This window comes from Sparus aurata, chromosome 17, assembly GCF_900880675.1.
Source record: "Sparus aurata chromosome 17, fSpaAur1.1, whole genome shotgun sequence".
Taxonomy (NCBI): domain Eukaryota; kingdom Metazoa; phylum Chordata; class Actinopteri; order Spariformes; family Sparidae; genus Sparus; species Sparus aurata.
The window spans coordinates 2501579-2522657 of NC_044203.1; the positions used below are offsets into that span (position 1 = coordinate 2501579).

General features: G+C 39.2%; 1 protein-coding gene across 3 annotated transcripts in view; it reads right to left on the minus strand.

Annotated features, from left to right (window-relative positions):
• The window catches only part of cdk14 (cyclin dependent kinase 14), a 485271-nt gene that overhangs the window by 311414 nt on the left and 152778 nt on the right, over positions 1–21079 (minus strand). For all 3 annotated transcript variants that reach the window (XM_030394396.1, XM_030394398.1, XM_030394397.1), the window contains one exon: positions 8972–9217. In XM_030394396.1, coding sequence (XP_030250256.1) covers positions 8972–9217 — 246 coding nt within the window. The remainder of the gene's footprint in view (positions 1–8971; positions 9218–21079) is intronic.

Genomic DNA, 21079 nt, shown 5'->3' on the forward strand with positions numbered 1-21079 from the left:
GATACCATAACATCCTAATTTATAATAAGACATGGATTATGTATTAACACATTTTCTAATACCAAAATCAAGTTAAAGTTACATTAGAAAGTAGTTTTTGTTAAGTAGGATTAGGGTGAGGTGATTTTTGTGACACTGAATATCAGTGTTATTGAATATTTCTCCCAATAGAAATTCCCCAAAATTATGGCAAAGCACATTTTTTCCAAACAAAAAATTGTAGAATAACAGGCAGGAGACCACTGATGTGTGGAGTGATTTTGGTGACACTACACTCTGAATAATAGTGAAGTTATTGAATATTGAGTAGTTTCTCTTTTCGGTGTTGCACTTTGTAGACGGTCCCTGCGCCCTCGTCTCACAGACGGCTGACCATACAGACCAGAGTTAATGTCCAGACGCTCGTTTGGATGAAAATACGGTTGTAGCTCGTTGTCTACCTTACTACGGTAAGAAAGAGCCATCGGTTGTGTTTTAACAAGGTTGCACTTATCAGTTATTGATCCGGGAAGTTTGAATCTGTGAATATATTTCCAACTTTACCGGACTAAATCCTACCACATAAGTCAGTTACATATCATGTCAAAACCGGATGTGCTCGCTCGCTGTGCTGTAAGTTTCGTTCTTCTGTTTTGAGACGCTGCTGCTGTTTGAGGGGCTTTCATGTGAGATCATCGTGATGATGAGACTCCACCTGCGCGAACCGCGAACTCACTGAAGTTACTGTGAGTGACTACTGTGCACTCAGGTGGCTGTAATTAAAGGCAAGCTCGCTACGCTGACCGGGCCAGGGGCACAGAGGCCACTGTGGCGCGGGGCAACGGTGGCCATGAAATTCCCTCCCTGCATGCAGTTAATGCACTGTCTTTATACTTAAACGTCATCTGATCGGCCTGAGGAGATTGAGAACTCCGATCAAAACCGATAGGGGCATTATCGGCCGATTGCGATTGGTTGCCGATTGATCGGTGCATCTCTACTAAAGAGGCCATGAAAGTTCTCTACCGGACTATCAGTGAGTTGCAATCTACTCACACTGAGGGCTTTTTCAATGTTGCTGGGGATTTCAACCAGGAAAAGGCACTCTGCCTTGACATAGCTGAGGTGCGAAGGTCTCTGAGGAGTGTCAACTCACGGAAGGCTCTGGGCCCTGACAACATACCGGGCGAGTGCTCAGGGAATGCTCCATACTCAAATCAAAAATGTATATAAATGACAACCAACTTGAACCCCAGGAAATAATTGACAACATAATTCTATTTAGAAATTTAAATAAACTAACCTCCAAACTCTACTAATATTAGCATTAGAGATGCACCGATTCAGTTTTTTCCGATCCAATCCTGATACCAATACCTGGACTGAATGTATCGGCCGATACCCGATACCGATCCGATACCGTTGTTGAATTAATAATAAACTGTATACATTCCACCATGTGAAAGGGACTAAAGGCACCAGACTTTCCTAACTAAGACAAAATAATCAAACAGTTACTGAACATTGTAAACATGTGTAACATTAATAATAATAATAATAATAATACATTTAATTTATATAGCGCCTGTCAGGGTACCCAAGGACACACGTAACAAAGTGGAACAAACAAAAGAATAAATGGAGCGCCTGTCAGTCAGCACGGAGGGAACACTAGCACTGAAGTCAGTAGCACCGTCCGTAAACAAACTAGCGTCTGGAGGCTCCGTGCACACAGCGGGGGCGACGCAGGAGACCAAGAGATCCAATCCAAGCGATGAAGCCCGGGGTGAAGTGACAGCAGAGGTCCAGGTGCTCCTGTGCTGAACACCTGAAGACCCCGCAAGCAACGGCGAAGTAGCGACCATCCAGCATCGATGCGAGCCGCAGAGACCGCAGCAGCAGAGGAGAGCAACAAAGGAGCCCGGCGGTGAATAACCCTGAGGTTGTGGTGGAGGGAGGACCAACGGAGCAACGATGGACAGCCCACACAGTATTGAGTATGTCGGATTGAAAGTTAGCGTTGCTAGGCTAACAGCTGATCGGTCAGGCTAACAACTGATGGCGGGGCTAACTAGCTAATCAGCGGAGAAATGTGACGTGAGTAAGTGTAACGTCCTGTAAACAGGAATCCAACATAAAACATAGCCAGCTGAACCTGAGAATAAACTAATAAAGAGTTGGTCAAACAACAACTTGTGCTCTTCCAGCATGCGACACATTAACGCTGAAGAATGACGTAGGATGTGCTGCGACGGAGAAAAAAAAAAACAAACTGGATTGTCCCGTAGATCTGTTCATTTTACCGATCCCCGATCCAGCCGTTTTGTCAATATCGGGGCCGATATCCGATCTTAATATCAGATTGGTGCACCCCTAATTAGCATCAGATGATTCAATAACACTCACAATAGCTCACTGGAACGCCGACTTGACATCTCTCTCATCAAAGTTTTGGACAGATATGAATAAAAATACATTTTCTATGACATCTAATACAAACCTTCAGTTAATCCAATACAAAACCATCCACCGAACACATATCACACAATATAAAATGCACAAAATGGGACTAGCAACCACAGACATCTGCTCAAAATGCACAACAGGAACAATAGATAAGACTATAGATAGACTACTTTCACGCACTCTGGGCTTGCCAACCGGTTCACTCTTTCTGGAATTCTGTCACAAAAAAACTTTCCACCATACTGGACTGCAGAATCCCTTCATCCCCACAGCTCTGCCTACTAGGAGACACTTCAACAATCACCATACCAAACAAATACGAGAACAGCTTGCTCATCTCTTTAACTGTAGCTAAGAAAACAATTCTCCTAAATTGGAAATCAAAAAACTCAATAAACATCAATCATGGGATCAATCGTCTATTGGAACACATCTCTATGGAAAAAATCACTGCTTACAATAACAACAAAATAACAGCTTTTACAGAAAGATGGTCCCCATTCCTCTCCTCGATGGACCTATAGCTGCATCATCATTATGCATTATCATACCTCACATTATCTCTTCAGACTACATTAGGTTAAATCATACTACATTTATTATTATAATATCTCATATTGAACTATACTGTCTTATCTTATCTCAAATGATCTCTATATACATTACATTAGGTTAAATTATATGACACTATGCTATGTTATGTCATATCATGTTGCATACTATTACTACTTATTTAACTTTTTTTTCACTTTTCTTTCCTCCTCCTTCAATTTTCTTATTTATACTTTTTACTTTATTTACTTATTTATTCTTATTGTATCATCTATCTATGCCATATAACATATGTTTATAACACCATACAATCTGCCTCTCAGCCACTTGCACGCATGCATACACACTCACTCACTCACACACACACACACAAGCACACACGCACGCTCACACACACCTATACTACCTATATACATATCATCACAACTTTATGTTGTTTTCTGTTGTTATCTGTACTGTATGTCCACTGTCTGTATTCGTAGGTCCTCGTTGTGTGATGTACCTGTCCCCCATGTCACCTTGTCATTCGCATAATTTCATCAATAAAAAAAGACTTCTCTCCCCTCCATTTAGGACATTGCTCCCAAGTGCTGCATGTCCCAAGCTGGGAATATTATGAGAGACTCCTCTCACCCTCACCATAGACTGTTTTCCGTGCTGGCCTCTGGAATGATATTCTGCAGCATTCGGTGCAGGACCACAAGGTTCTGTAACATCTTTTTCCCCCATGTCATCAGACTGCTGAACTCTCACTGATGAATGTCACCTTAAAATATTTGCATTAGCTAATCTAAAAAATGTCCCTTTCACTAATCTGCACTTAGTATGTTTCTGTTTTTGATATATATTATTCTTATTCTTATTGTGGTATTTTTTGATATACTTTCATGTTTTATTTCTATGCTGAGCCCCTGAAATGAAATTTCGCTCTGTGTTCATTTGTTGCACACTGAATGACAATAAAGTCTGTCTAAGTCTAAGTAAGTATATTTATTAAAATCATTTGGTAACTATGGTAACCTGTATGCATGTGGCTGTGTGTGGGGATTTCTGCTGAACAATTAAGTGTATCTTACTCTGTACTACTTTGGCAGTTCATCCAAAAGTGTGACTGAAAATGCGTCTGTTCGTGCATTTGTTACAAGCATAAATATACATCTGTAGTTCATTCACATGAAGTAACAGATGCTCTAAGGCTGTACTTAAATGTGACCTTATCTTCTGTCATCACTTTTAAACATCACTGTAGCGGATCACAAAGCACCGCTGTTGACTACTGATCTATATATTTTCCTTATATAAACATGGGATTTACTATCAAATTTCTTACTTGTTCAGCTGTCCAACAACAGAAAACACATGTTTTAAAAGGAAAAACGCCCCCAAATGACTGACATGCTGATTCACTTTAGACTAATATTATCACAGGACCTCTGTTTTTTATCCTGATGGGATATAGGCTTGATGGCAGCCTATGTGAATGCAGTTTCAAATGTGCTTATCAAGTCTGATGTTTCCCCTTCTTTAAACTGCTTTAGCTTGCAAGTCAGTACAGTTAAAAAAAAAAAAAAAAAAAAAAAAAACTGTATTGAGTGTTGGCCAAATTAATGATCACAAACTGTTGTCAGTGTTTTACCCCCTTGCGTCTAGCCTTAGTGCGGAGGGACTGCGGTTATAAGGCTGGGTAGCCTATTATTGTTTCTGGGACTGCATGGTTCACTTTTGTCTGACATAAACATAGACATAACCGTGTAGAGGTGGTTAAAAATATCCCTCAATGCATTGCAATATATTTTTTCCAAATTCAATATCGATTCAGAAAATCCTCTGAATCGATTCAGGAAAGCAGCAGCCCCCGACCACCCGCTGTCCCTCGCCGGACCTCTCGGTCCCCGCCTCCAGCAGCAGGAAGCGCCTCGCACACGACCTCTCTTGAGGGTCGGAGGGTGATGCACCGTGGAAACACTGTCGGAGCTGCGGAGGCGGGTAGCCGATGCCTGATGCACCGCTCTTTCAGAGACCGTAAACTCCCATTTTAGCCAGTCTCACCCTTGCCGCTGCACCGTGTGCCCATGGGTAGCACTCTCCTCCGGGGAGAGAGGGGGTTTCAGTGTCAACGTTTACCCCCTCGCGTCTAGCCGGAGGGCGGAGGGACTGCGGTCATGTCTATGTTTATGTCAGACAAAAATGAACCATGCAATCTCAGAAACAATGGCACTTTCTCAGCTTAAATATGGTTGCACTATTTTATAACTAAATACATCATGTGCTTTTTTTTACATTTCAATTCGAACTAGAACTTCCTAGAGGAAAGATTTATAACTTAAGATCACTTGAATTAAAAAATTATCAACAAGTACTCTAACAAATTATTTGTGTATTTATTAGGGCTGTCAAAGTTAACACGTTAATAACTCGTTAACGCAACATTCTCTTAACACCGTTAATTTTTTTAACACGTGATTAATGCTCGGTATTAAAAAAAAAAAGAAATGCGCATTGTTTGATTTACGGCCGTCGATGGCACCTGTAGTCTTGATCCGGAGGGTGGCAGAATAATAAGAAAGGGAATCAGAAGAAGAAGAAGCAGGGTTGGCGTTCGGAAAAAACACGGTGGACTGAAAAGCGAAAGCAAAAGGAAATGGAGAAAGGACTTGTGAACGGCAAATTCACTTTCAAAACACTGCCAGATGTTTCGGTCGATAGGACAAAAGTTATCTGCACGTACTGTCGACATGAAATGAGTTACCATTGAAGTAAGTCGAGTCTCAAATATCATTTGCAAGCCAAACACATGGCAGATGCAGAGAGCCCACATTTTCATAAAGCAGGCGTATTTGCCTAACCCTAACTCTTTCTTATGTTGTTAAAAGTATTAAGAACATGAAAAAATACATTAAGGTACATTTAGAACAGAAAAAAATGTGGCAAAAAAATTGCGATTAATTTGCAATTAATCGTGAGTTAACTATGGACAAAATGCGATTAATCGCGATTAAAAAAATGTATTGTTTGACAGCCCTAGTATTTATACTTATTACTTAATCGATATCGAAGCATTTACAGTAAATCAATACTGAATCGAATCGATATGGAATCGAATTGCGACCTAAAGAATCCAAATCGGGTATTAACAATACCCAGCCCTAGTGGATGTAACTTTGTTTGTCAAAGTTGCCCCAAAGGATTATATTATAGCCATTGCAGCTGCCAACTGAGGCCATCTACTGGACTGATTCTAGGGATTTTGGTAAGTTTGAACCATTTTTACACCAAAACATGGGAATACAGGGCCCAGGTTTCAAAACGCTGTAATTCCCCTTTAACAATCAAATGCCTTTAAATACTGGAGATCTTTACACACAACTTCAGTTGAAGAATGTGAAACTGAAAACATGATCAGCTAGACCCTTTGTCTACAGAAAAGTTGCCACACTGGTCTGAACAACAGAAACAAGCATTTCACTTGTGGTTGTCAACCTCACAGTCTTTGGGTGAGCACAAACATTGGCTTTTCAAGACCACCCTGAGCATCTATCTCAAATACAGCTGATACAATCTGCTCCAGGTGACATTTGTCATTTGAATTAAGATCTGACTGCTCTGACTGAAAACAAAAATCCTGCTATCTAAAATATCCTTACATTGGCTTGTGCCAATAAGAAAGAGTGAGAAATTTTAAAAAAGAGATTTTTTTTTTTTTTTTTAGCATCATAGTTTTGCAGATATGGGTATTTTACCACCTCGGAACTAAATACAAAATGGAAATTTGTTGAAATGGAGCTATTGGGTAACAAACATGAGTGCAGCGTTTACAGAAAGTATCTATGCCAATTCAAATCTATTATCTTCCAGCATATAGACATGCAAGACTATCTTCAAGTCTGATTGCCGAAGAGAAGTCCACTGTCCCATTTTTTTATACATGAGACTGTGAGTCCGGTGATTGACACGAAAGACACATTTACACATTTTCATAATCATGGCTGAAACAATGAATTAGTGTGTCGCAGCGATGCTGGCAGGCTATCAGTCAACCCTCATATCAGGCTTATTAAATTGGACTTGTGTGCACATTCATTAGTCTTTTCACATTTGGAACTACATTTTAAAAAATGAACTACATAAGTATAAAACCTGAAAATCTCATTTACAAGATTAGGGAACTTGTGTTGTTTATAAATATCCTTCATTTAACTGTGTGAAGGAACACAGGCTGGAGAATTTGTTTCAGGTGGACGAAAAAAAGAGCTTTGCTGCCAAAACAAAACACCTGAGAAATATAGATGTAATCAGACATTTGACAGCATTTGAAAATCTGTTAACATGTCAAAGCCAAGCCAAGTAGCAAGTGCATCCTACAGTTGTCATTGGTGGGGTTTGAACCTGAATATGTTTATAACTATTTGGGGATTCCTTTGTTTTTTATACAGTATGCTTCAAGTGCCAATAATGTTGTTTCAACAAATGGCCTTATTTCCGCTGTGGTCAGGGTGGTCTTTGCCCCAATCATTTCCCCACGAACTATCCATTAACAGATCTCTGAACTGTGTTAATCTATTTTCTAGAGGTCACAATGTGGATGAAAGAAGTTCTGATGGCTTATATATGTTCATAAGCTTGTCTAGGTTGTCTTCCTCAAGCTCACAGAACTAAGCTTAAAACTTGCAGTCACAACATAAGGTAAGTTTCCAGGTAAACCAAATTTCAAGAAAATCTGGAAAAGAAAACAAAAGTTTATGTGCATTTCCTCATGTTAAATATCATGTATCACCAATAATCAGTAGGAAGCCCGACTACGAGCAAAAGAGACCTCGACCAGGCAACACACTGCATGTCTCAGATGAGGTATGGTGTGTTTTCTATGTTACTGACTCACATGAGAATGTACACTATCTAAAGTGTGCTAATATTAGTTAACATTAGCCACCATAAGTTACTTATCATGCCAGACAAAACAGCAACACCCCTGTGTTTTTGTCTGGTATGATTGCCTATGAAGTCAAAACAAACATTAAAACTGTTTTATTTTGGCTTTTAAAAGCTACAGAAACCTACTTAAATTTAACTCAGGTGGTTTAGGTCAGGCGTAGCTAGCTACATTTTTTCAGAAGGGTCATATTTGGGCTGGGGTTTTACATTCCCTATGTCTGAAAAGATTTTTATTATTATTTTTTTTTGCCTTTTTAATCTCAGAAGTACATTATTTGACTCTCATAATTTCCCTCTGCATCCTGGGTTATATTTTTTTAATGAAGTAAGAGTAAGTGAAAGGCTAATTAGCCTGCTAACAAAATGATCAAAGGGCTAGCATGAGGTTGTTAAAGGGCAACCAGTCAAATAGGTTGGGTTTAGGTTTTTCTAAGAAAATCAAGGATTAGACAGCTTTTTTCCAACTGGTGGGTTTTGAGCTTTTAACAGATTTAAGTCACAATCAAAGTTGTGTAGCCAGCCCCTGGTGATGCAAGCACCAGGCAGTCAGAGGTTAGAGGGACTCATTTCCGCTACAAAATGTCAGAAAGGTATCATGATTACACTTTTCCAGGACACTTGGTTGCTACTAAAGACTTCACAGTAAGGTGCAGATTTTAGATGGTGATTGCCAAGTGTAAATGATATGATATACCATAATGATAAGGATGACAAACTTCTAAGTGTGGCTTTAGGAGAGCTGCAATGATAAGTTGATTAATCGATAATTGAAAGAAAATTAAACTATTGTAATAACCGATTAATTGTTTAAGTAATTTCTTTAAGCAAAAAGTCGAATGTTAGCTGATCCCAGCTTCCAAATGTGAGGATTTCTTGCTTTTTGTGTCATTTATGACAATAAATGAGCAGTCTTTGGGCTTTGGACTGCTGGTTGGACTAAATGAGCTATTTGAACACTATTTTTTTTTCTTTTTTTCTGATTAATCATTTAATAGTGAAAACAATTAGCAGATCAATCAGTAATTAGAATAATGGTACTTACAGAGCTAGGGCTAGAGTGACGACGCAGTTTTGGCGACTCCTTGCCAGCTGATGAGCTCTTGGCACTGATGCAGGCATTGTTCTCAGAATGGACCCTCTTCACCTGGCTGGCGGGCTTCTCGAATGGGTCGAAACCACTCTGAGTGCGCTGCACTCTCACCTTCTTGTCCTCAGGGATGGTGTCCAGGGGCTTGACGACTGAGTCTGTTCCCTGGCAGCTGCGTGTGGACATCTTTGTGACACATATCTGTCAAAAAGGAACAGAGGACGAGAGAGAGAAGATAAAAGTGAGCATTAAAGAAAAAAATCCATCTGCGATTACTAGTGTTCAGCCAAAAACTGACTGTGCCCCCGCCTTCCAGATCCTGCCGGTTTTTCATCTCTCTGTCAGCCTGAGTCTCTTCCCCCCCGTAGAGCCTTGCTGCTACCGCTCTGCTAGGATGAGAGCTTTTTTATCTCCTATCTCTCTTTTCTCTGATCCAAACAGCTCCATCCTTTGTTGACTCTGCTGCATACACACACTGCTGACTGCTGCTGCTGCTGTTCCCATACTGCATTCACACAATTCCACCTTATCTCTGACACACATCTACATATCCATATAACTGTGCAGACATGCTACTACGCTACTGTCTCCTACAAGTCCATCAGACACACACGTAGCCCTCCACACTCCAAATCTATTTTCCAACACAAAGCACCTTAAGACTTGCTCCTCCACCATGGACTGTGTATACTGGACAAAAGACGCAGGTAGCATGACATGTTTTGCCACGGCTACCTTCAGATTAAATATTTAGGCCTGGGCTCCCCTGCAGGAAGAACTTCTAATTACTCTCATATACAAGGAGGAGTCATCTTGCAGGTCGTTGGCATGTTCTTTAACTCAGGACAGATCCAGATCAGAACAGAACAGATCCTTTCCCACTGCACAGTCTTCTTTCTCTGGAAACTTCTTATAAATGATTTATAGTCTGGTTGACCATTATGGTGATGATGATTATTGGCCTACCTATGATAATAACCTTAGTATAGTTAACTGGGGTTCTAATAGTACATGTAGCACTGAAGAGCATAAGTCTGTGGGCAATATTACAACTGTTCTGATCCAGTCAGAGGCAGTAATGTGTCTAAAAACTGTTTTTCAAATGCCATTAAACAATAAAAGCTGAAGAAGTAGACACAAAAAGATAAGACCAAGATACATTCATGCGCTATTTTTTGTGACAAGTTCTAATCAGAAACAGGAGCTTGTGGAAAAATTAATAATGATATTTGCATTTGAATCACATTTACAATTGTTTTTTTAATCAACCCTGCAAAAAAATATGACTTATGTGAGAGTGTATGCTCACTGTTTACTGTTTATAATGCATTATTGGCTGTGCCTATTATCTCAGGTGGAGCTGAGTGGACACTAGCTGGCACAATATGTAACTTACACTACTGTTATTTAAATAATGGTAAAGAAACCTAGCCTTATGCATTTAGGATTTTTTTGTCTGCTGTACCTAACTCATACCGAACCATGACCCCTGTACCGAGGTAACAGCGGCTACTATTACAGCCCTAAAACTGACTATTCTGCACTTCACAGAATAACCTAACCCGTTGTTTAACAGCCCTTGTCCACTACGACATAACTGGATGTAAAACTACATGAAATAGCCCATCCTGGCTTTTTGTCAAGATTTCGAGACAAATTTAGTAAGGCCTGAAGGATCAAGACATTTTCAGTATTCCAACAGAAGGAGTAAAACAAGAACATTTCCAAGCAAATCAGCATGGTAAACGAACCAAGAAATACATACAAGAAAGATGCAGGCCAAACAAAAAGAAATGAGGAGTTTGGTAATAAGGCAGGCGAGCTGTCATAAACTTGAAGAGCACACACACACAAAAAAAATACAAATACCGTCATTATGGACCTATCACGCTACAAAGCATCAATAGTTGATGAGTGTGTCTGAGAAGAATGTATTCAACAAGGCTTATGTTTCAAGAACTCAACATCAGAGATTCATTGAAGTCAGTGGGGCATGACAGAAAGACAAAAAGGTCTATCTATTCCTAGTTCTGAACAACGTTAGAGTTTAACTTCCTGATGAAGAGTGTCTAAAAGTCTACATTACTCCCACCTCAACCACCTACAACATTGAAATGCTGACTGCAGATTAATGCATTGTTTAAAGTAATCCAATAATACTGACAAGGGCAGTTTTGCATAGGTTTGCACTTTCTTTAGTGAACAATTTTTTATGTAGGACTTTTATTTCTAAAAGAGTATTTCTGTACTATGATAGTGCTACTTTTACTTGTATAAAGGATCTGAATACTCCCTCCACCAGTGGACATTACATGATAGTCATGTGTCAGCTAATCTAACTCAGCCTAATTGTGTTCATGACATCTGCTTTAAGTGTGTGTTGGGTTTCCTTGAAAGTGCAAAAGGATCCTTAATAGTCATGCTCATAGGTAAACTGTTCTGCTGTGGCTCAGGGGTAGAGCCAGCATCTTGTTATCGGAAGGACGGTGGTTCGATTCCCCTGGTCTGCATGTCAAAGTGTTCTTGGGCAAGTTACCGAACCCCAAACTGCTCCTGATGTGCTGGTCGGCACCTTGCATGGCAGCCACTGGCATCAGTGTATGTTTGTACATATGAATTACTGTAAGATGCTTTGGACAAAAGCATCTGTTAAATGCCCTAAAATGTAAATGTTAACTGCTATACTACACCTCTACTTTACTAAACCAGTGTGTTTTGAATGACAGGAGCAGCTTGTTTTGGTTGTGTGCTGTGAGGTCTGAACAGCCTCTGTGATGAGTATTGTGTTTGGAATATGATACGTCCTGTTGGGTGCATTCTTTCTCCTCTAGCATGACAAAACACACCTGTGCTCGGTTACAGTTGCTGGTTTGCACGCTCATAGAGGGCTTCTCCTCAACATATACTGTACACTGCCGTGAAGAACAATTTTGCGTGACTCAGAACTGATTTTATGAATTAATGTTACAGAGCGAGCCCCATTCACACTGATGCATACAACAGTGAGTTACAAACATTTATAGGCAAATATTGTCTATTCATTACTGTGAAGCCATCACTGCCTGTAATCACTACATTACATCGTTAGGCAGAGATAGGATTATCTAGTTATGATCCTCAGTGAAAACCCTCACTGCTCCAGCTGATCTAATGAGTCCATACATATAACTGAAAACAATCACACAGAGAAAGAGCTGAGCCTCTTTAGTCTGACCTGTGTGCTTCCTGTGAACATTATAAAGTCGATACAACCTGTATTTAAACTCAACCAACAGCTATGGAGGGCACTTTGGGTTGACTCTTCACTATAAAGAGGAAACACCAGTAACCACTGACAATTGACAGACTTGTGTAAAAACATGTCTATAACAAGCAATATATGCAAAAACTTATGGCACAGTCTTCTCAAATTCCTTGATGTGATATTTCAAAAAGATATAAGACAGAGAAGGGACTAGGTGACTCTTTGACTTTTCATTGTAGGTTTAAAATCATTACACTCATTGTAGAGTACAAAAGTGTAGCCAGGTTAATGTGCATGAAAAAAGATAGAAAAACAGAACTTTTCCACATTTCATTTGGTGTTTCTTCCACAGCCCCCCACAATTGCTTCCAAGTATAACCCTAACCCTAGTTGGATGCTTTTATTGTTTAATTAAACTCCACAGTAGCTGGTTTAGGATAGCCCTTGATGGTGGTGATTGGATGGGAGCCAAAATCCCACTTGGTCTTGTGGTTCGTGCTTCGGTCCCCTGCAGTTTTTACCGTCCAAAAACAATTTTACGCTATAGTAAACAGAGACACATCAAGAACTAGGACCAAGTGGAAAACGGTCGCTCAAGCTGAACAACTGTTCACAACTGTTTCCCTTAGTTTAGACCGCCCACAAGCTCCTCGATTGGCTCTGCCATTTCTCATGTGATTGGCCGTCCCCGCTGTCACTCCATCTTGCTTGCACATCAGTCTGCTAGTTGCCCAGGAGTCCTTATTAATCTGCCGCTGCGTTTGTTCTGTAAATTCTGTAATTAATGAACCAAGTGCTCCCTGTTTGACAAATAAAAACCTAGCTTGCACACTATAGACAATCTCTGCACATGTCTCACCTTTGTTGTTTCGTGGTCAAAAGTTACATTCCAGCTCTAAGAGCCTGACTACACCAGCGCGGGTAATTTTGCAACCGTGAAGTTATGTTCCCACACTGTAAAATGTTACCAGAATTTAACAATATTTTACTGTAATATTTCACAATAATTTACTGTATTATCACTTTACAGACTTTAACTGTAATAATCACAATATAATACTGTAATTTTCTGTGAAATCAAGTGAAAGAACTGTGAAAAAAACTGATACCAGGATTAAACAACATTTTACTGTATTATTTCACAGTAAAATACTGTATTCAAACCATCCTCTGTGGTAACACAACAAATTACTGTGAAACTTGAATCGTGCTTGAACCGCGCTGCATTGTGGGACCAAGAAGAGATGACAGGTGGATACCGGTGGATAGGATACCGTTCTCTTTATACATCCATGGTGGATAATGTTACAGCCCGACACATACGATAGAAGAGCTCAAAGGTAAGGTTAACATCATTACATATTAGACAGCTTGTCACAACTTATATTAGTTGTGTGAGTTAATGTTAGTAAATGAACGATCTTTGGATCAAGGTAAAATCACTTTATGCTCCACTTTTTTGGCTGTTAAGTCATTTCAAAGCCGTTTATCTCCGCAAAGCTTTGCTTCACCGAGAAGTAACTTATATCTTTGGAAAGCTGAAATCATGTGTTTTCATGTATTCGTCGAGGCATAGTGTGTGAGCTATTACACCGAGCGCTACTCTAATTGATAATATTTTTACTAACGTTAATGACATAGTAAGTGGACTCCTGATAAATGATATAAGTGACCACTTACCAATCTTTGCTATCTATGACTATAAATACACTGTGAGACAGACACCTAACAAAAACACATACATAAGGGTCAGAACTGAAGAAGGAATGAATCTACTGAAAAATGAACTACTGAGGCAAAACTGGAATAATGTTTATAATGAAACAGATGTGAATGATGCATATGATTCCTTTTTGCAAAAATTTAAAACACTGTATGACAGACACTGTCCTGTGAAAAAGAAACACCCTAACCAGAATAAGGAGCAGAAACCATGGCTCACAAAAACATTGATAAACGCCTGCAGGAAGAAAAACACTCTGTGTAGACAGTTCCCAAAATCAAGGACGGCCCAGTCTGAAGTGAGATATAAACGGTATAAAAATAAGCTAAACAGCATCCTAAAGGAATGCAAGAAAGAATATTACAGCAATCTATTAACATAAAATATGAAGTATACTAAAAAATTATGGAATATTCTAAACAATGTGACTAATAATAAAAGCACAAAGCCTAACTATCCTCACTACTTCAAGTATGACAACATGCAGGAAGAAAATCCGGAAGTCATAACAAACAGATTCAATCAATTCTTTGTAAACATCGGGCCAGAGCTAGCCAAGGACATTCCTGACTCACCCCTACACTGGGACCACTTTGATAAGGATGGCGACAGAACTCCCAGCTCAATGTTTCTCACACCAGTGAAGGACACAGAGATTAGACATCTGGTCAACGACTGCGTAACAAAAACTTCCACTGATGTTGATGACTTCGACATGAGGCTAATTAAGAAAGTATTAGACGGAATTATTTCACCACTAACATACATTTTTAATCTGTCATTTCAAACTGGGATATTTCCCACTAAAATGAAAGTTGCCAAAGTTGTGCCACTGTTTAAGAATGGTGACACACACGAGTTTACTAATTACAGACCAATCTCAATACTGCCACAACTGTCGAAAATCCTAGAGAAGCTTTTCAACAATAGGCTAGATAACTTCATCAACAAACACAAATTGCTATATGACAGCCAATATGGATTCAGAAAGAACCACTCGACTGCCTTTGCTCTAACTGAGTCTGTGGAAATCATTACTGACGCTATTGACCAAAAACAACATTCAATAGGAATTTTCATAGACCTGAAAAAAGCATTTGACACTGTTAATCATGATATCTTAATAGCTAAACTGGAGAGATATGGCATTAGAGGTGTAGCACTGCAGTGGGTCAAAAGCTATCTACACAAGAGATCCCAATATGTCAAAATGGGTGATAACACATCGACTAGCTTGGACATAGTCTGTGGGGTCCCACAGGGGTCAGTTCTGGGTCCAAAGCTGTTTATACTATATATAAATGATATATGCAAAGTGTCAAATATTCTGAAATTAATATTATTTGCAGATGATACAAATATTTTCTGTTCTGGGACTAACCTGAACCAACTTGTGGAAACAGTAAATCAAGAAATGGCCAAACTTCATGTGTGGTTTAATATAAATAAATTATCATTAAATCTTGAAAAAACTAAATACATGCTATATGGGAAAAAAGGCTGCAACAACAGTACTAACATTCAAGTAAACGGAGTGAATATTGAAAGGGTACATGAGAACAAAGTACTGGGAGTAATCATCGACGACATGTTAAGTTGGAAGCCACACATAAGACAGCTAAAAAGGAAGTTGGCCAGGAGTGTGTCCATACTCTGGAAAGCACAAAAAATATGAAATCAAAAAGCACTTCACCTGTTGTACTGTGCACTCGTCTCTCCACACCTGCAATACTGTGCAGAGGTGTGGGGACACACATATAAAGGCTCCACACAGCCTTTGTTAATACTCCAAAAAAGAGCTCTGAGAATCTTACATTATGCCAACTATAGGGCACACACAAATCAGTTATTTATTGAATCAAGAATACTTAAACTATATGACTTAATAAACTATCGCACACTACAAATGATGTACAAAGCTGCTAACAAAAGCCTCCCTCATAATTTGCAAATACTCTTCCTAGACAGAGAGGAGAGACACAATCTCAGAGGGAACATGATTTTCAGGCAAAGTAAAGTACGAACTACGTTAAAATCCTTTTCTTTATCGGTCAAAGGTGTTAAACAATGGAATGTGCTAGAAGAAGATGTCAAAAAATCAGCAACACTAAGTGGCTTCAAAAAAAAGTATGTACATTCAATCGTTGATCAGTACAGATCAATACTAGAGGGTTGATAAAGGTCAGAGGCACGAATCAACAGACACTGGGCAGACACTGTGTTGAGACGGCATGTGAGCATAACAAATACCATTCTGTACCCAAACAATAAGTTGAACCTGAGAAAATTGTATGGTCCAAGGCCAATGCCAGTTGTACATAGCAGGATGTTGTTATAATGTGTATCAACAATGTGAGACAACTTAGGTACGAACACTGTGCCACTATTGTGAGTTATCACAAGTTCTTCTGAGCTGTGAAGGACTCAACCCTGTAAATCGGCACACAAGAGTCATTCGATTGAGATTCGTCTAATATTGTCCAACTACGTTCTTAACCAATCAACCAATCGATCAATCCACAATGGAGTTGCTGAGCTGGTCAATGAATGCCATCGACAGAGTGTTCTCAACACGGCGTGCGGGTTCTGGTGAACCGACATGCCCGGACGGGACCTTTATGTCCGGCTACGTTATGGATGGTTGGGAAAATTGGAGAGTCCTCTGCCTTGCCGCACTGGATGTGGAAGATGTGGAGGACGTGTACATGTTCACGTTCATGACAATTGGAACGATCGCTTTGGGATTTGGAATCTTTATGCAATATTGGAAAATGAGAAAGATCGCTACTGAGCAGACCAGTGCGAGGGCGGACAACGCCACTACTCGGAGTGCTGTGGTCGGGATGCGCTCTGACATCTCAACAATCCGCGACTTCGTGATACAGATGCGAGTTGATGTAGCCACCAATCGGGAGGACATGGCGAAGCTAGCAGCGATAAAAGCTGCAGAGGAGACTGATGAAATAATATAAAAATGCATTAAAGGGCTCTTACACCATCCCAAGACCATCTCAACGAATAATTAATACACTGGACTTTTGCTCTCTCTCAATTGGATATTCTGACTTTGTGGCAAGCCTGGCTATAAGATGAGGCCATAAGATGAGACTGTTGTTCACTCATGATGGACTAATATGGACACATGTGCAGACACACATGTAATCTGTATGTACTGTCTAGAGCTTGAATTCAGCTCTGTATGCTACTGCTGTAATATGTTTTGTCAAAGGTCATAACAAAAGAAAAAAAGAGAAGAAAAGAAAAAAGTAAATTGCAAAAGACAAGAAAAGATCAGGATGAAGATTTTATCCTGTGGGTAATGGGGGCGGGACTTGATAAGCTTTGGCTTCTCCCGCTTTTCCCTTTCGGCCATGTGTGTTGTATTATTTGAACAATGATGAAATGTGATGCTTATGAATTGACATGCCCGAAATAAACAACATAAATAAATAAATAAATAAAGAATACGCGGTGTTTTCGCCGCAAATTAGCTAAAGTTAAAGTAAGCTAACGTTAGCCTCCAGCTGCAGCAACTAAGTCATTTCAAAGCCGTTTTTCTCCGCGAAGTTTTGCCTCACAGAGAAACTTATATCTTTGGAAAGTTGAAATCATGTGTTTTCATCTATTCGTCTCCACATGTCGTTAGGAGGCATAGTGTGTGAGTTATTTGACCGAGAATACGCGGTGTTTTCGCCGCGAATTAGCGAAAGTCAAAGCTAAAGTAAGCTAACGTTAGCCTCCAGCTGCAGCAATTAAGTCATTACAAAGCCGTTTTTCTTCACTAAGCTTTGCCTCACAGAGAGGTAACTTGTATCTTTAGAAAGCTCAAATCATGTGCTGTCATTTGGTGGTCATATTGATGGGAGGGATATGCATGAGTATTTGATTGACTACTAATCTCTTCCAGCTTAAAGTATATGATCTGTCACTAATTGCTCACCATTCTTTTTCAGAGGCAGTTTAAACAAAGACAGTGATCCCTGGAGCAGGCTGTTCAGGTAAAAATAGCACATAAAACTGTGTAAATAATCTGAGAAAATCAAGTGGTTTTCTTTTTGATATGTATTTTGATCCACCACTGAATGTCTCATCAAACTAGCAAATGACATTTGGATCAAATTAAGCTTATAGTCAGTAATTTAATCGCATTCATTCACATGTTGACACATAACATTTGCTCTGATTAACCTCTAAATCATCGGAACCAGTGACACGTCTCTTATGCACCATGTTGAATACGCTACAATGCTATGTTATTTCTTATTTTACAGCCGTGTGCCACAGCCGCTGATGTGCAGAGGACAGTGATGTTCCCAAGCACCCCCTGCTTGATTGTCCAAGGTACCGTTGATATCTGGATTTTATATTGATATTTCGAGCTGTATGTGGTTATTTTAAAAATGAACAAAAAATTCACTACATGATCATTTCACATAACTTGTTTATTGGTCTCTTGACATGTTTTTTCCCCCAATATTGTTTTTTTTCTGAATCTGAGCTCAAGCAGTAGTGCACCAGTAGTGGTGTACAGTAAATGATTTTAGAGATTTCAGGTAGCTTTTTCCAGCATTCCAGGGTAGTGCCTTGACTAAAATTAGGTTTGGAACTGTATCACTTAGGAAGCCCCAATAGATCAGCCATCAATCAAAATCGTCCAATCTTCAGTATACAGTAAATATGAGATTAGCGAATTCTATTTGTTTTATAGTTGCCGATTACAAAAATAATTGACACGTGAGTCATTTCTTAGCAGAGCATGCTGCAAACCACTGTTTCCACCCAGCTGACTTTAGCAAACGGACTGTCAACATAACATACATACACACTAACTTGCACATTGACGCTCACATCAATGGAAAGCTGCTTTTTTTCACAGATCTCTATATAGATTGATTGTATTTGTTAAATGACATGTCCAGTGTCATATTTTCAGCAGGTTGTAAATTTAAGTTCACAATCTGGACTGTTTGCTAACATCAGCTGAGCTACTTGTTAACTGCTTATGTAAATTTGCACTGGGCAGCATTTTGAGTTTTTTCACCATCAATTAGACCAATAACAATGGTCAGTGAGTGGGTCACAGTTTTCAAAAGCATTCAATGTTGCTGAACATTTAAGTGAATGAAATATAAGCATTGCTCTTTTGTGCAGCATTCCACTGCTTTAAAATAGTGCAAGATGGGTATGTCTGTTCATTTCAGGCGACATGATGAAGCTTAGCGCTTGGATGCTGTCCACTGAAGGACAGGTGGTGATGGGACAACATGAGCATTCTCTAGTTTGTCCTCTGTATTTGGTCAATCTGAATCAAATTCAGCAGCCCAGCACTCCTCAACTTTCTCCTTTTGATAGCATGGCAAAGAGAGCACACAACCTGTGAGCTGTAGACATGTTTGATAAACTTCATCAACTTTAGTGCATTATTGTCTCAGGAATTTCCATTATTATTTTCATTGCAAGTGTTTGTTTTTCAATGTTTGCATGTGTATCTCAACTTCTACGCGACTGATTTGCTTGCTTGTATAAATCTTGCTTGGCTTTCATAAGCTTTCATACTAATTTCTTTGGTGTAGGTTGGATTTAGTTAAAGAGGAAGGGGCACCACTGCATGTGCAAAGGATAAACAATGCAATATTAAATCTGTAAAACTGAAAGTTGTCTTTGCTTTATTGTTTACAGGTGCTTCTTGGGCATTAACCCTGAGATGGGCTCAAATTCAAGGAAGAAGCGTGGAGGCATCAATCGACACGTGAGCACGCTCCAAAGGAAACTTGTTGACTTTGAGTGGTCAATGTAAATATGAAATTGTTACATAGTTGACGTAAGTATGCTCATATTGTATATGTTCATAAGTTGTGAATTGTTTATACTGTATTGTTTATACTGTATATGTTTAAAAGTTGTAAATTGACGGGTAACCAATTTCCTGCTATCGATTAATCACAATTTGATATTGATTCGATTTAATATTGATTGATTGATTCATAGATTTAGTTAGTGATACCAAAGTATGATTTTGAGCTGTAACCTGATTACATAACTACCCCAGCCATGTAACACATCAATATTGACATTAGACAGGGAATGAATCAGTACTTAATAGCTGAATCTGCTCTTTAAAAATAAAAATTCATGTTTATGTTCAGAGACAGCTCTAATAAATTGTTGAATTTGATAGTTTTATAATTATTAAAAAATTAAAATGAGTATTGTCTTTGTTTTCTTTGTTCTTGTTTTGACTTTTAATTTAGCAAATCCAAAGCATGTTTGTGTGGTAAAATCACAGGTAACAAGTCAAATTTGCAATATGTTACAGTATTATTTAAGTTGTAAATTTACAGTAAATTACTGGCTACTGGTTGCATTACTTTTACAATAAAAATGTAAAAATACAGCCAATTACTGTAATTTACATACAGCAAGATACTGTAATTCCACAGCTACATACTGCTGTATCACAGTAATTCCATGGGCATGGCAACTGTGAAGTTACAGTTTACAGCTGTAGATGCATTGTATTTTACTGTGTAATATTTACAGTACATTATTGTGAAACATGTACAGTACATTACTGTGAAATATTCACAATAATTACTGTAAAATTACTGTTAAAGTAATGCAACTAGTAGCCTGTAATTTACTGTAAATTTTTGCAGTTTTACAGTTCTGTCCACATGCAACCGTGCTTTTGGAACACTGAAACCGTGGTCGTTTGAAACCGGAGTCCAGGGTGAAGCTTTTCAGCCGACTCAGGTTTCAGCGGTTGCGTGTGGATACGACAACCGCGTTTATTTCCATTGCTTACGTCAGAGCTGAGCGCGTGCCTTTGTAAATATTGCACACGCAACAATGTAAACACAGAGAGTAACGACAGTTAGAAGGTGGTTAGAGGTTGTTATCTAGCTAGAGTAGACACTCGCTTGATAAAATGGACCTGACAAAGTTGTTGTTGTTGTTTATTGGCTTGCTGTCAGCTGTGTTCGGCTGTCATGTCCAGCTGCTCAACCTAATGCAACAACGGCGGCACCTGGATGAGCAACGAAGGAGACTGCTCCTCTTGCTAGCAACCATTTTACCTTACACGCCACCTATTGCT